Here is a 14,441-nt window from a genome sequence, read left to right on the forward strand (position 1 = left end):
TCTCCGAGGCTGATTTTGACTTGTCTCAGATTTTCGCCGGGCCTCTCCCCCCAATTCCGACTTGGATCGCTTCCCCAATCAGCGGGAATACGGAGAGTCACACTGATGAGGGTGGGGACGAAAGGTCGGAGAGTGGGGAGATCGGGGGTGAAGAACTGGACGAGCAGGAGCAGGTTGACGATCGCCCTTCGGACGGAGTTGAGGCGCAAGTCACCGACCAACCTTCTAATGGAGTCGAGGAGCAGGTTCCGGACTGTTCTGCCGAAAGGTTACCTCGTCCTTCCACTCCTGGGCGCGAGTCTCCGGTTGCTGGCCTAGTCTCGTGATCAGTGTTGTCGCCGTGTTGAGGGGTTGGCTCCCTCGTACTATCTTTCTTTTGCCGTGTTTTGGGGTCGGCTCCCTCGTACTTTATGCGCCGTGTATAGGGGTCGGCTCCCTTGAAAACTTTATTCGTCCTTTTGGGGGCATTAATTGAGGGTCTCATTTAATGCTTTAATTTTCGAAGCGTTGCTTATTGGATTCATTGAATGCCTTTTCCGTTTTGGGAACTTGCGCCTGTTAGGACTTGTGCTCCCCGTCCTATAAATAGCCTTTGTGTTTCCCTTCAATCCTGTCTTGGTGAGTTTGTTGTTTTTGTAGGAAGAAGAGAGTTGCTCTGATGCCGGTGACGACAAGATCGGCGTGGTTGCGCAGGGCGCGGGAACAGCTCGGCGTTAGATCCGACGAGGTGATTCAATCAGAACTTAACTACTATAACGCTCGCATTCAGCGATTAAGGGCTTACGTCATTGCCACCCGTCGTTCGTTCGAACGTTACTACGACTTCTGTCGTGTTGACGGGGTTGTTGAATGTCTTGAACCGCTGATCGACGAAGGGTTTTTCTTCCCGAAGTGGCGATGGAATCGTTTGGTGGAAGAACGCAACCGGCGCGAAGATTTATGTGCAGAAGTGGTAATTCCCGCACTTGAGCAGGGCGAGCTTGATACCCTTGGTCGGAGGCCGTTTGAGGAACGAGAGGAGATCGAAGCCTGTCGTGATCGTATCGACGTGCTTCGCCGCTACGTGACGCAGTTGGAGAGCACAAACCATTATTTTAGCGAAAGTAGTCGCGTCGAAGGAATTTGTGCGTACCTCGAGGACATGGTTGGGCGAGGCATGGCTGTTCCGATGGATCTGCTGAAGGATGTGAAAGAATCATGCCGCTATTAGCAGACAACAATTGGAGGGTTGGAATTTAACGAGCCTTCCAATGCCGATCTAGGAATTGAATGACTTGTTTTCCGTTGTTGTAGCTCTTTCCTCTCCTTTTATTTTTTGGTTTGTGCCGTAATGGGGTCGGCGCCCACATCAGACTTGCATCCTCCCCTTTAAATAAATCAAATTTCGTACTCCTGAGAGTTCTACTTTTTACTTGACTCCAATATTTTTTAAACGTCGCTTTTTTTTTTTGTTTTTTTTTTTAAAAGTGCGACTCGTGATGGTCGGCTTATCTCTTTTATGCGAGTTAGACTCGGTTTAATATAACCGGGGGCGACCGTTAATAGTCGGCTTATCCTTTAGTGCGAGTTGCGACTCGGCTTAATATAACCAGGGGCGACCGTTAACAGTCGGCTTATCCTTTAGTGCGAGTTGCGACTCGGCTTAATATAACCAGGGGCGACCGTTAACAATCGGCTTACCCTTTTGTGCGAGTTGCAACTCGGCTTAGAATAATACGTCGGAACGTCGGGTCATTACCGGGCCAGGGTAATGACTAAAATAATTCGCAAACGATGATTCATTCTTTTGAAAAACAAATTTTATATTATTGGCGGCTGTGTCCCGTAGAATGGGACTGCCTACGTACCCTCCGATCAGGAGGGATCAAGCCGTTCATAGTTCACATTTACATGTTTATTTAAACTATAGAAAGGACGAGCTGGATATAGCCGAGCTCGCCTGGTGATTTTCAGTATTAGTAGCGCTTGAGATGCATCGAATTCCAAGATCTCGGCACTGATTTGCCGCCCATTGTTAAGAGTTCGTATACGCCGGGATGGACGACCTTGGATACTAGATATGGACCCTCCCAATTGGCTCCCATTTTTCCGGCATCTGGTTCGGCAGTATTTTCAAAGACTTTACGGAGGACGAGATCCCCTTCGTCGAAATGCCGGTTGTGAACTTTCTTGTTGTAGTACTTGGCTGCGGTGAGCTGGTAGTTTTGGATTCGTAGGAGTGCTTTGTCTCGTTCTTCTTCCAACTCGTCGAGTCTATCCATTTGCATCTGACTGTTAAGTGCGGTGTTTTGGACGAGCATCTGCCGACCTCAGCGGGTGCCATTGCTTCCATCCCGTAGGCTAAGGAGAATGGGGTTTGGTTAGTGGATGTCCTTGGGGTCGTTCGGTAGGACCAAAGTACTCCGTCAAGCTCGTCGGCCCAGGCACCCTTCTTGGCGTCTAGTCTTTTCTTTAGGCCATCGAGTATAGTCTTGTTGGTAGCTTCGGCTTGGCCGTTTCCTTGCGGATACCTCGGCGTCGACTTGCTTAGTTTGATTCGCCATCGTGCACAGAAATTTTCGAATTGTAGGGAAATAAACTGCGACCCGTTGTCAGTGACTATCTCGTACGGGAGACCGTGGCGACAGATTACATATTTCCAGACGAAGAGTTGGACGTCCCTCGCTTTGATATTTGCGTAAGACTCGGCCTCGACCCACTTGGTGAAATAATCGGTAAGGACGAGTATATATCGCTTTTGTCTAGAAGTTGGTAGCGGGCCAATGATGTCCATCGCCCAGCGCATGAAAGGGTAAGGAGCTACTCCGGTTCGTAGGAGTTCAGTCGGCTGATGAATAATGGGGGCGTGTCGCTTGCATTTTTCACACTTGGCAACGAACTTTTCGCAGTCAGATATCATCGTTGGCCAGTAATGACCATGCTTCCTGATTCGCAGTGCCAAGGCTCGGCCACCTGAGTGATTTCCTCCGGCCCCTTCATGCATTTCCATCATGACGCGCTCGGTGTCGTCACCGTGTATGCAGAGCAAAAGGGCTCCTGCCGCCGTCCATCGTAACAAATGATCTTTCATTAAGGTGTAGTGGGCGGCCTTGGCTTTTAATCTTCGTTTAGCCCATTTGTCTGTTGGCACGTCGCCATCGGCTAAGTATGCTCGGATTTCGACTCGCCAATCTGTCGCGTCGCTGTCTGAGGCAGGTTCGCATCCTCGGCGTGACCTCATCGTTCGATAAGTCGTCCTAATTTCATTGGGCTGGTGGAGTGCGAGGCAAGTCTCGGGGTGTGTTTCGCTTATGCTCGGCGCATCTATGCTATCCACCGGGATGATTCGCCGAAGGTCGGGATCCGATGTTGAAGCGAGTGCTGCCAAAGCGTCGGCCGGGGCATTGTCTCCTCTGGGAATTTTGATGAGCTCAAATTCGTCGAAGCGTTTTGACAAAATCCTAACGACATCGAGGTAGGCGGCCATAGGTTCACTTTTGGTGTCATACTCTCCACTGAACTGGTTGGCGACGAGCTGAGAGTCGCAGAAAGCTCTTATCCGCTTGATCTGCATTCCACTGGCGAGCTTTAGACCGGCGATGAGTGCTTCATACTCGGCGACATTGTTGGTTGCTTGGAATCGGAGACGGAAGGATTGCTCCAAAATTTCTCCGGTCAGCGAAGTTAGTCGAATCCTTATCCCTGACCCAAGATGAGAGGATGCCCCATCCACATGTAGGGTCCACCGGTCATCTGACGGGTCAGTGGGTGTTGGTTCGGCTTCCCCAAACGGTAGTTCAATCAGAATGTCAGCGAGTACTTGGGACTTTGCAGCTGGACGAGTTCGATACTCAATGTCGTACTCGCTAAGTTCGATTGCCCATTTTGTTAGTCGGCCCGATTGATTCGGGCTGTGCAGTATGGATCGTAAAGGTTGGTTGGACAGGACAGCGACAGTGTGCGACTGGAAATACGGTCGGAGCTTTCTTGCGGACGTGACGACTGCCAGAGCAACCTTCTCGACTGTCGGGTAACGAGTTTCCGCGACGTCGAGTGATTTGCTTATATAAAAGATGGGTCGTTGCTCTCCTCGATCGTCTTTAACGAGTACACCGCTGACGGCTGACTCTGAGACCGCGATATAAAGAAACAAGATTTCGCCGAGCTCCGGTTTTGCTAAGATCGGTGGGGTCGATAAGTAGTTCTTTAGCTCGTTGAACGCGGTGTGACAGGCCTCGGTCCACTCGAACTTGCCCTTTGTTTTGAGAAGCTGGTAAAATGGTAGACACTTGTCGGTTGATCTGGATATAAAACGGTTTAGAGCAGCGATCCGTCCAGTTAATCGTTGTACTTCTCTGGCGTTCTTTGGCTGTGGTAGATCAATGATCGCCTTAATTTGCTTCGGGTTCGCCTCGATGCCTCGTCTGGTTACCAGGTACCCAAGGAATTCGCCGGATTTGACTGCAAATGTGCATTTGGCCGGGTTAAGCTTCATCCCATACATGTTAAGGGTATCGAAGCATTGTCGCAGATGAGTGATATGATCCTTTGCGTGCTGTGACTTGACGAGCATATCGTCGATGTAGACCTCCATAGTCCGGCCGAGTTGCTCGGCAAACATCTTATTGACTAACCGTTGATACGTCGCTCCCGCATTTTTTAGGTCGAAAGGCATGACCTTGTAGCAGTAGGTCCCTCTATCTGTGATAAATGATGTCCTTGTGCATTAGAATCTGGTTGTAACCGGAGAAGGCGTCCATAAAGGTTAACAGCTCGTTGCCTGCAGTCGCTTCGACGAGCTGATCGATTCTTGGCAATGGGAAACTATCCTTTGGGCAAATCTTATTAAGGTCGGTAAAATCGACGCAAATTCGCCACTTTCCATTCTTTTTTTTGACGACCACCGAATTAGCTAGCCACTCTGGATATTTTACTTCCATGATTGACCCGGCGCCGAGGAGTTTGTCAACTTCGTCGTTCACTGCTTGCGATCTTTCAGAGCCTAACTTGCGCTGTTTCTGTTTGACCGGCTTATGCGTTGGGTCGGCATTGAGCTCATGGGTCGTGACACTTGGGTCGATTCCTTTCATGTCAGCCACGCTCCATGCGAACGTTGAGATGTTGGTTTTGAGGAAGAGTATCAACTCGTTCCTTATGGCGGACGTTATCTCTGTGCCGATATTGACGCATCGTTTCTTGTCGTTCTCGTCTAGGCTCACCTCTTCGACCGCGGCAACGCCCTGTTGGACGGCAGTCGGCTTTCCGTCTGTCGGTGACGTGCTACTGTTGCCAACCCGCTGCTTTGATTGCTATAATTTCTTTCCGGTGCGAAGCTTATACTCGATCAGGAAACAGGCCCGTGCGGTTTGCTGATTGCCATGCAGTGTGTATATTCCTTTCGAAGTTGGGAACTTAACGCACTGATGATATGTTGACGGGACGGCTTTCATCTTGTGGAGCCATGGGGTTCCAAGGATGACGTTGTAGATCGTTGGCTTGTCGATAACTGCGAACCGGAAGTATCTGGCTATCCCTCCAACGAAGATTGGTAAGGTGATGGTGCCGACGGACATAAGATGATCCCCGTCGAAGCCCGTTAAAGAGTGACATTCTGGCATAATGTCTCGTTCGCCGACTTCCATTTTGGCCAACACGTCTCTGAAGATGACGTTGACTGAGCTTCCAGTGTCGATCAATATTCTCGTCACCTCACTTTCGCCGATCAAGAGTTCGACGACCAATGGATCGTTATGTGGTAAATCCAAACCTTCTAGATCTTTTCCGTCGAAAGTGATTGGCATGCCTTCAGCCTCGAACCTTGACGGCCAAGATTTCGTTATTTAAGCCTTCTTAGTATAATCTCTGATCGCTCTGACCGAATCGTTGCATCCGGCTAGCCCGCCCATTATCATGTTGATTCGTCGTATCGTCGGAGGACGTTGGTCGGGCTTGCGGTCTGTATGCGGTCGTTTTTCGTTACCGCTGTCTTCGCGCCGTTCGGTGAGTAGGTTCTGAATTTCCATCTCGTCTTCGCTTTGGTCGGCTAGTACCTTTGAATCCTTGACGAATTTTCGAGCGATATATTCGGCGCGCTTGGCGTCGCTTCGTCCAGGTCGGGTTGTCTTGCTTCTGTCGGGCTCGACGACTATTGCCCCTTTCTTGTATCGCTCCATCAAGACCTTCTGGAGGTAATGACACTCGTCAGTTGCGTGGGTGGTACTCTGATGGTAATCGCAGTACGGGGTTGCACTATTTTCACCTCCCTCTTTCCGTATATACTTGTTTTCGCCGATCGCAAAGGTTCGGCGAGTTCGATCTTGGTTTTTGACGAAATGTTGTTGAGGCTCGACGTAGTCAACTTTTGGAGCTGCAGCTACTGGCTGTTTGGGTATCGCACTTGCCTCTAAAGAATGCTTCTTAGCATTGATAGCTTTCTCTTCCTCGAGCCCAATGTGTTTTGCAGCTCGGAGTAATGCCTCGGCTACGGTCTCGATGTGCGTTAAAGACAGCTCTTCCTTGAACCGAGATTCATACCAGAGCGCATTTCGAAGTGCGACAATTGCGGCAGCGTCCGGAATTGAAATGTTGATGTAAACTTCCTTGAATCGCCCTATAAAGGACCGAAGCGATTCTCCCTTGTGCTGAGTTAAGGCGTATAAGTCGGCATGGGAATTCTTATCCTCGAACAAAACAGAAAACTGCTTCAAAAATTCGGTTATCAACTCCCTGATACTATCAATTGATCCGGGTGGGAGTCTCGAGAACCAGCTCAATGCGGTTCCTATTAGATGCTTGGCGAAAACTTGACAAGCTCCAGCGTCGTATTCCGCCGGGCTGAACTGTAAAGGGACGAGGGCTACGCCAAAGGTGAGTAAGAAATCTCGCGGGTCGACCGTTCCGTCATAGTGACCCAACCGTGGCTTGACTGCCCGTCTGACCGTCGTCGTAGCGAGTCTTCGAGAGAACGGAGTTCGCTGTGTTGCTTCGAGCATAAGTCCGACTTGGGGTGCCTTATCCGTTGCTTTTTGAATCATTGCGGCCATTTCTTTCATTTGCTCTTTGATTTCTTTTAGCTCGGCGTCCTTCGTTAGATCGGTTACGTCGTTATTCCGCTCGATAGGGTGCTGGGCAGGATTACGTCCTAACCCGCTGGTTTGCACATACGACCCTGGCGTTGTTCTTACCGAGGTGAAGTTCACTGGGTTGAGCCGAGCGTTGTTGAGATGGTTGATTTCATCTTGCGAGTTAAACTGTGCCGCAGTGAGTGCATCCAAACGGTTGTTTGTTCGCTCTTCCTGCTGGTCAAGGCGTGTTAAGATTCCTCGGAACAGCTCGTCTATGCTAGAGACGGGCTGGTTGTTGAGCAAAGAAAGTTGTGTCGGCGCCTGTGGTGCCTCTGCGGTCGCAGGGGTCGTCAAATTTGTAGCTATGACGAAGGTCTCCGGACTTTCTACTGTCACGGTCTTTCTTGGAGCGTCCGGCGTGGGAAGGACTGTCTGCTCCGCTTGATCCGTTACCGGGGTGATCGTTCCCCCCGACGAGCTTGCTTCTTTGCTTCTTTCCTTGTCAATTATTGTCATCTCGTCCAGTCGGTGTAGGTCCGTTCTTCAATTTTTTAGAAAACTTTGACTTGGCTCCCCCTACCTGGCACGCCAAATTGTTGATGTCCCTTTCGGTCACAATTAGTATGTTTAGTTCGGTCAAAGAGGGTCGAAGTTCTCTTCTATTATATTGATGTCGAAACACAAAAGACGGGATACAACGCGACTTAAACGGGTTACAAAAGTAGACGAGGATAGTAGACGAGCTGATATCTCGTCGATTCTCCGAGCTATGAGCTTAGGATCGTTGACTTTTGCTTGGACGAGCTAAGCGCTTGTACTTGCTGTACGAATTCTCCTGCTTCTTCTTCGATCCCTTTTTCTAAAGGCCGTACGCTCGTATTTATAGGGAATCGTGTTGGTTCGTCTAGGAAAAATACCATAATACCCTTCTCTCTCGAAAGGGATATTTATGGGCTTTTTCCTGGGCCGGGCCCTTTTGTTGGGGTTGGATCTACCCCTAACAAACTTTCACGGGATTTAGTAGAGGAAGTGCTCGTTAGGGTTCCGTTCACATCTCTGAGAGCAGTAAGATTGACTTGCAAAAACTGGAATGATGTATGCAAAGATGGGAGCTTTATAAAGAAGCATATCGTCGAAGCAAAGAAGAAGCAAGTGAATGAGTTTGAGATTATCATAATGATGAATTATAAAATTTATCTAATGAGTGTCGATCTCCACAGCAATGTCGATCCATCTATTACGCTTAAAGGTACACTTTTTAGCCTGAAGGATGAAGCAAATCATCATCAGGTCGATTATATAATTAGAGTCTTTCACTGTGATGGTGTACTGTCAAACTTGAGATTGCAAGGTATTCAGAATATTTGTGTTATTGATATTGAACGAATACATCTCATATATATACAATAGAAACCCAATATACTAGACTTGAGGACCAAGCTATATAACTTCCTAAACTATACAAGAGAGAATATTACAATATAACATAAATATGTAAATATATATTCCAATACTCCCCCTCAAGTTGGAGCATGAAGATCACAAATGCCCAATTTGGATGTTAGTCTCTCAAACGGAACACGTCCTAAAGCCTTTGTAAAAATATCAGCAATTTGATCCTCAGTACCAACATGAACCATTTTTAGTAAACCATCTTGAACAGCATCCCGAACAGCATGACAATCAGATTCAATATGTTTGGTGCGCTCATGAAACACCGGATTTGCCGAGATATGAATAGCAGCTTCACTGTCACAAAACAAATGAACCGGCTTCGGCGGAGGACATCCCAAATCAACAAACAGTTTCTGAAGCCACAAAACTTCCATTAATGCATTACGCATGGAACGATACTCAGCTTCTGCTGATGAGTGAGACACTCTGTCTTGCTTCTTTGTTTTCCAAGAAATAGGTGAACCGCCTAAAAACATGACAAAACCACTTAACGAACATCGTGTAAGAGGACAAGAGTTGTAGTCTGAATCACAATACGCTGTGAGAGTCAAATCTGAATCAGAACTTAATAGAATGCCTTGACCCGGAGTACCCTTCAGATACCGGACAACACGCATCGCAGCTTCCAAATGATCAACACGCGGAGCCTTCATAAACTGGGAAAGAAGGTGAACAGAGAAAGATAGTTCTGGACGCGTCGTAAGTAGATAAATAAGACGTCCGACCAAGCGTCTATAAACCTCCGGATTTGGAATAAAACCACTCTTACTCAAACCCAACTTATGATTTTCTTCCATTGGTATCGGTGATGGCTCACAACCAAGGAGACCAACTTCAGAGACAATATCGAGAACATACTTTCTTTGAGACATATATATACCCTCAGAGCTCCGAGCAATCTCAATCCCAAGAAAATGCTTCGCCTTACCCAAATCTTTCATGTGAAAGCAGCGACCCAAGTACTCTTTAAACCGCTGAATCATGTGAAAATGATTTCCACAAACCAACAAATCATCAACATATATAAGAACACGAATCTCAATACCATTCTTGGAGTAGGTAAAAAGAGAATAATCTTCATATGATTCAACAAAACCAAACTGTATCAACGCATTAGTAAGCTTAGCAAACCAGCAACGCGGAGCTTGTTTAAGCCCATACAAAGACTTATGTAGCTGACAAACTTTATTTGGAGCTGAATGACGAAAACCTACCGGAAGCTTCATATAAACATCTTCTTCAAGATCACCGTGTAGAAACGCATTGTGGACATCCATCTGATGAGCTTCCCAATTTTTAGCTGCAACAAGACGAAGTAAACTACGAACAGTAGTCATTTTCACAACCGGGGCAAAAGTCTCATTATAATCTTCACCTTCGACTTGACGATTACCACAAGCAACCAATCTGGCTTTGTAACATTCTAAGGAACCGTCGGCATGATATTTAATCTTGAATACCCACTTATTGTCGATAGCAACTTTGCCAGGAGGTAAATCAACAATGCTCCACGTACCACTGTCTTCCATTGCGGTAATCTCGGTACCACAAGCATTAGTCCAACGAGGATCTTGCATAGCTTGCTTAAATGAAGTTGGTTCAACCCCATCCATAACTGCTGCCAAAAACACTCGATGGGCAGGAGAAAAATTTTCGTCAGAGATATAGTTTGTGAGAGGGTATGGAGTATTTGTACCTTGAACCGTAGACGAAGAACCTGAGACGAAGTCGGGTGAATCGTGATGGGGTTCAGGAAGACGACGAGTGGAATAGGTGACATAGTCATGTAACCGAACAGACTGAAACTTTTGACGCCTTCCTCGACCTAACTCATCATCACCAGACGATGTCACAACAATATTATCAGTAGAAGCCACATCTTCTCGAACCGCAGGCGCGGGTTCATTTATTTCACTTGGCACAGCCACAGGAGAAACCCAAGAGGGAGAACTAGCATCAACGGGCGACGGAATAGTGTCACTCACCTCAGGTTGATCATGAACAACAAGTGTACTCCCCCTGTCATCATGCGTAGGGGCAACATGAACCAACCAATCATCATCAACAACATCACTAGTTAAAAATAAGTTTGGTGATTGATCATCTCCAGTTCGTAGAGCAAAAGGAAACTGATCTTCTTGAAAAATCACATCACGCGATACGTAAAACTCATTGGTGTCAAGATCATAAACTTTCCACCCCTTCTTACCGAAAGGGTAACCCACAAAAATACATTTGCGGCTCCGCTCACCGAATTTGTCCTTATCCCTATCACGCCTATGTGTATAACAAGATGCTCCAAATACTTTGATATGATCATAGGAAGGTTTTTCCCCATAGAGAAGCTCATACGGAGTCCTGTTTTGAAGAACCTTCGTAGGAGTGCGATTAATGAGGTATGTGGCTGCAAGAATTGCTTCTCCCCAAAACGAGACCGGGAGACTAGCTTGAAATAGGAGAGACCGAGCAACATTCAAAATGTGACGATGTTTCCGTTCTACCCGCCCATTTTGCTGCGGAGTAGCCACACATGACGTTTGATGAACAATACCTTTGCTCTTAAAATACTTTGTAAGGCAGATAAACTCAGTACCGTTGTCACTCCGGACCGTCCGGACGGGTTTATTAAACTGCCGTTCGAAATTGGCACAAAAATTCTCAAGAACTTGACGTACTTCTGATTTTTCTAGCAAAAGATGTGTCCACACCGCTCTAGAAAAATCATCAACGATAGTCAAAAAATATACAGCTCCACAAGAAGCTGAAACTCGATATGGACCCCAAACATCAACATGAATCAATGAAAAACATTCCTTTGCTTTATTATAACTGTCAGAAAATATTTCTCTTGTCTGCTTAGCTCTAAAACAAACGTCACAAGGACCAGAGCTAGCCAAATTTGAAACACCAGAACTTATAGGTAATGTAGATAAAACGGAAAACACAGGATGTCCTAGCCGTCGATGCCACAAAGTAGAATCACACCTTGCTTCAGCCTTGTTCACACGCACAACATTCACATCCGTAACAAAATAAACCCCATCACGTTCTTCCCCGGCTCCAATCAGAGTCTTCGAAAAACGGTCCTGCACAACACACAACAAATCAGTAAACAACACAATACCACCAGTTTGCTTTAACAGCTTCGAAACAGAAATCAATGAACAATTAAGATTTGGAACGTATAAAACGTTATGGAGAGTGATCCGTTCTGAAACACGAAACACCCCCATGCTGTTCGAAATTGTGTTACTCCCATCAGCAAAACCAACTGAACACACCGGAGTTGACGTGACATCGACTAGTAATTTAAGATTTCCGGTCATGTGGTGTGATGCTCCGGTATCAAGAATGAGTTCTTCATGTATCTTACCGGAAAACAACTTACCAGAAAGTTTGTCCGAACTAGAAATAGATTTCTCCGATGCCATCTTGCTTATCGCTTGCCACTGCTCGGGTGTGAAACTGGGATAAGCGGAGGCATGTGAACTTGTAGCATGCGCCACCGTCGCATAACCACGACCACGACCAGAAAAATTGTTGCCACGACCAGCTCCCCCTATCATCGAACCGCGACCACCACGACCACCACGACTTCCTTTGTTTCGATCGGACCACCAGTCAGGGTATCCAACAATCTCCCAACAAAAATCTTTTTCATGCCCTGATCTTCCACAGTGAGAACAGAGCAGCGAACGTTCTCTGTTTCTGTTATTCCCTTGAGAACCGGAACGAGTCGCAAAACTTGAAACCTCCACACCTTCGTTACCAATAGAAGTTACAACCGAAATTGGTTGTTTGGATTCTTGTTGAGCAACAAATCCTACCGCGTCATACTGCTTCTCTTTCTTCTTAGCAATTTGTCTCTGCTCCTCACGAACAGCCTTCGCATACGCCTGTGCCAAATCCGGCAGTGGTTCTGCATCAACAATTTGACAAATAATGTTGCCAAAACGAGATTCATCGAGTCCCATGACGAACTGATGAACCCTCTCCTCTTCACGATCCTTCGCAATCTTCGCAGCGGCACCACACGTACACACCGGCAGCTGACGATATCTTTGAAGTTCGTCCCACAGATTGACGAGACGTCCGTAGTAATCCATAACAGACTGTCCTTCTTGCTTGCATGATGCAAGTTGACACACAAGTTGGTGTATCCTAACCTTGTTTCCAACAGAGAAACGACTCTTCAAATTTTCCCACAAATCTGCTACATCATCAATAAAGGACACAGTAGATCTCACACGTGGAGTGATCGATGTGCGCAACCAGCCAACAACCATCGAATTCACACTTGTCCATGACTCCAGCTCAGAGGAAGTCTCACTTGGCTTACTGATTGATCCCTCAATAAAACCGATCTTCCTCTTGGCTCGCAGAGCATTGAGCATCTCCGTAGCCCACTCAGAATAATTATCTCCTGTCAACATGACGGAAGATATCATCGAGCCGGGGTTGTCCGCAGAGGACAAAGTATAAGGCGTGACTATGGTGGAGTCAGGGGCCTTAGAAACAATTCCTTTTTCTTCTGTCATCGTGACCGATCGAAGATAAGAACCAAACGAAACCAAAAAAACAGGGGACGAGAGATGAGAATAGAACTTCGAAACAAAACAGAACTTTGAAACAAAACAGAGCTTCGAAACAGAGACGAGAGAAACAAGAAACAAGAACACGAAACGAGAAAACTAGATTTAGGTGTTTGGCTCTGATACCATGTCGAACTTGAGATTGCAAGGTATTCAGAATATTTGTGTTATTGATATTGAACGAATACATCTCGTATATATACAATAGAAACCCAATATACTAGACTTGAGGACCAAGCTATATAACTTCCTAAACTATACAAGAGAGAATATTACAATATAACATAAATATGTAAATATATATTCCAATATGTATTCTTATGCATCACCAAAGACCTCAAGTCTAGCCTTGTGGTTTGGGATCCTTATTCTGGGCAAACAAGGTGGATCCAACCCAGAGATCGTTACCACGATTTGGACAAATACGCTCTTGGGCATGACGAGAAGAAGAAGTACAAAATCTTTAGATTTGTGGATTATTCTTACGCCTATAGGGTAGAGGAACGAATATGTGAGTTAGAACTCTATAGTTTTGAGTCTGATTCATGGAAGGTTGTTCTTACTGTCCCTCCTGAGTGGGAAATAGATTATTATCACCGTGGCGTTTCTCTTAAGGGTAATACTTACTGGCATGCTACTAATAAGGTCCAAAGAAAAGGCCGATACGATGTTTTCTTGATCTGTTTTGACTTTACAACAGAGAGATTTGGACCGCCCCTGCCTCTACCTTTTAACACTTGTTGTATGGATGATATCGTTACTCTCTCTAGTGCTGGGGAAGATCAGTTAGCGGTCTTGTTTCAGGACGGTTTGACATCGGCGATGGAGATTTGGGTGACGAGTAAGATTGAGCCTACAGAGGTCTCGTGGAACAAGTTGTTTTTAGCGGATTATAAGGGCCCAGTCATTGGTACCGACATTCTGACGACAAACGATAGGAGTTTCTTCATTGACGTCAAGAATAATGTTGCAGTTGTTTTGGATAGAGGTGCGTCTTCTTGCGCCCGCTACATTGCTTACATCATTGGGAACAATGAATACTTCGAAAAAGTGGATCTCGGCGAATCTGCAGACCCGAATTGTTGCCCACTCGTGGATCTCGGCGACCCGAATTGTTGCCCACTTGTCTGTTCTTATGTTCCAAGCACAGTGCAAATCAGGCAGCTCTAACCTGCTGATTATTATTAACTACTGTTTTCTTTCCTGACCATTGTTATCAGTTATCTGGAATCTCAACTCTCGTGTGGCTCTTCCAGTCAAATGCATCTTTGGGAGATTTCTCTAGCATTTACTAGATAGCTGAAAAGATAGAGAGAGAGAGAGCGAGAGAGAAAGCGAGAGAGAGAGAGAA

The 14,441-nt window shown here is 46.3% G+C and overlaps 1 protein-coding gene across 1 annotated transcript; it reads left to right on the top strand.

Annotated features, from left to right (window-relative positions):
• Positions 1–8,141: 8,141 nt before the first annotated feature.
• LOC104748831 (F-box protein At5g42460-like) lies at positions 8,142–14,260 on the top strand. The gene is made up of 2 exons (XM_019236827.2): positions 8,142–8,373; positions 13,407–14,260. Exons 1-2 carry the CDS (start codon positions 8,220–8,222, stop codon positions 14,258–14,260), a joined length of 1,008 nt encoding a protein of 335 aa, XP_019092372.2. The 5' UTR covers positions 8,142–8,219.
• Positions 14,261–14,441: the final 181 nt, after the last annotated feature.

The sequence above is a fragment of the Camelina sativa genome, chromosome 15 (genome assembly GCF_030686135.1).
Source record: "Camelina sativa cultivar CO46 ecotype springtype chromosome 15, ASM3068613v1".
Lineage (NCBI taxonomy): Eukaryota > Viridiplantae > Streptophyta > Magnoliopsida > Brassicales > Brassicaceae > Camelina > Camelina sativa.

Bases quoted from the DNA above. Each gene is read 5' to 3' on its own strand.
- LOC104748831 (XM_019236827.2), top strand. From the start codon at position 8,220: ATGATGAATTATAAAATTTATCTAATGAGTGTCGATCTCCACAGCAAT. The intron at 8,374-13,406 runs TGTCAAACTTGA...TCCAATATGTAT, and splicing joins CTTTCACTGTGATGGTGTAC to TCTTATGCATCACCAAAGAC.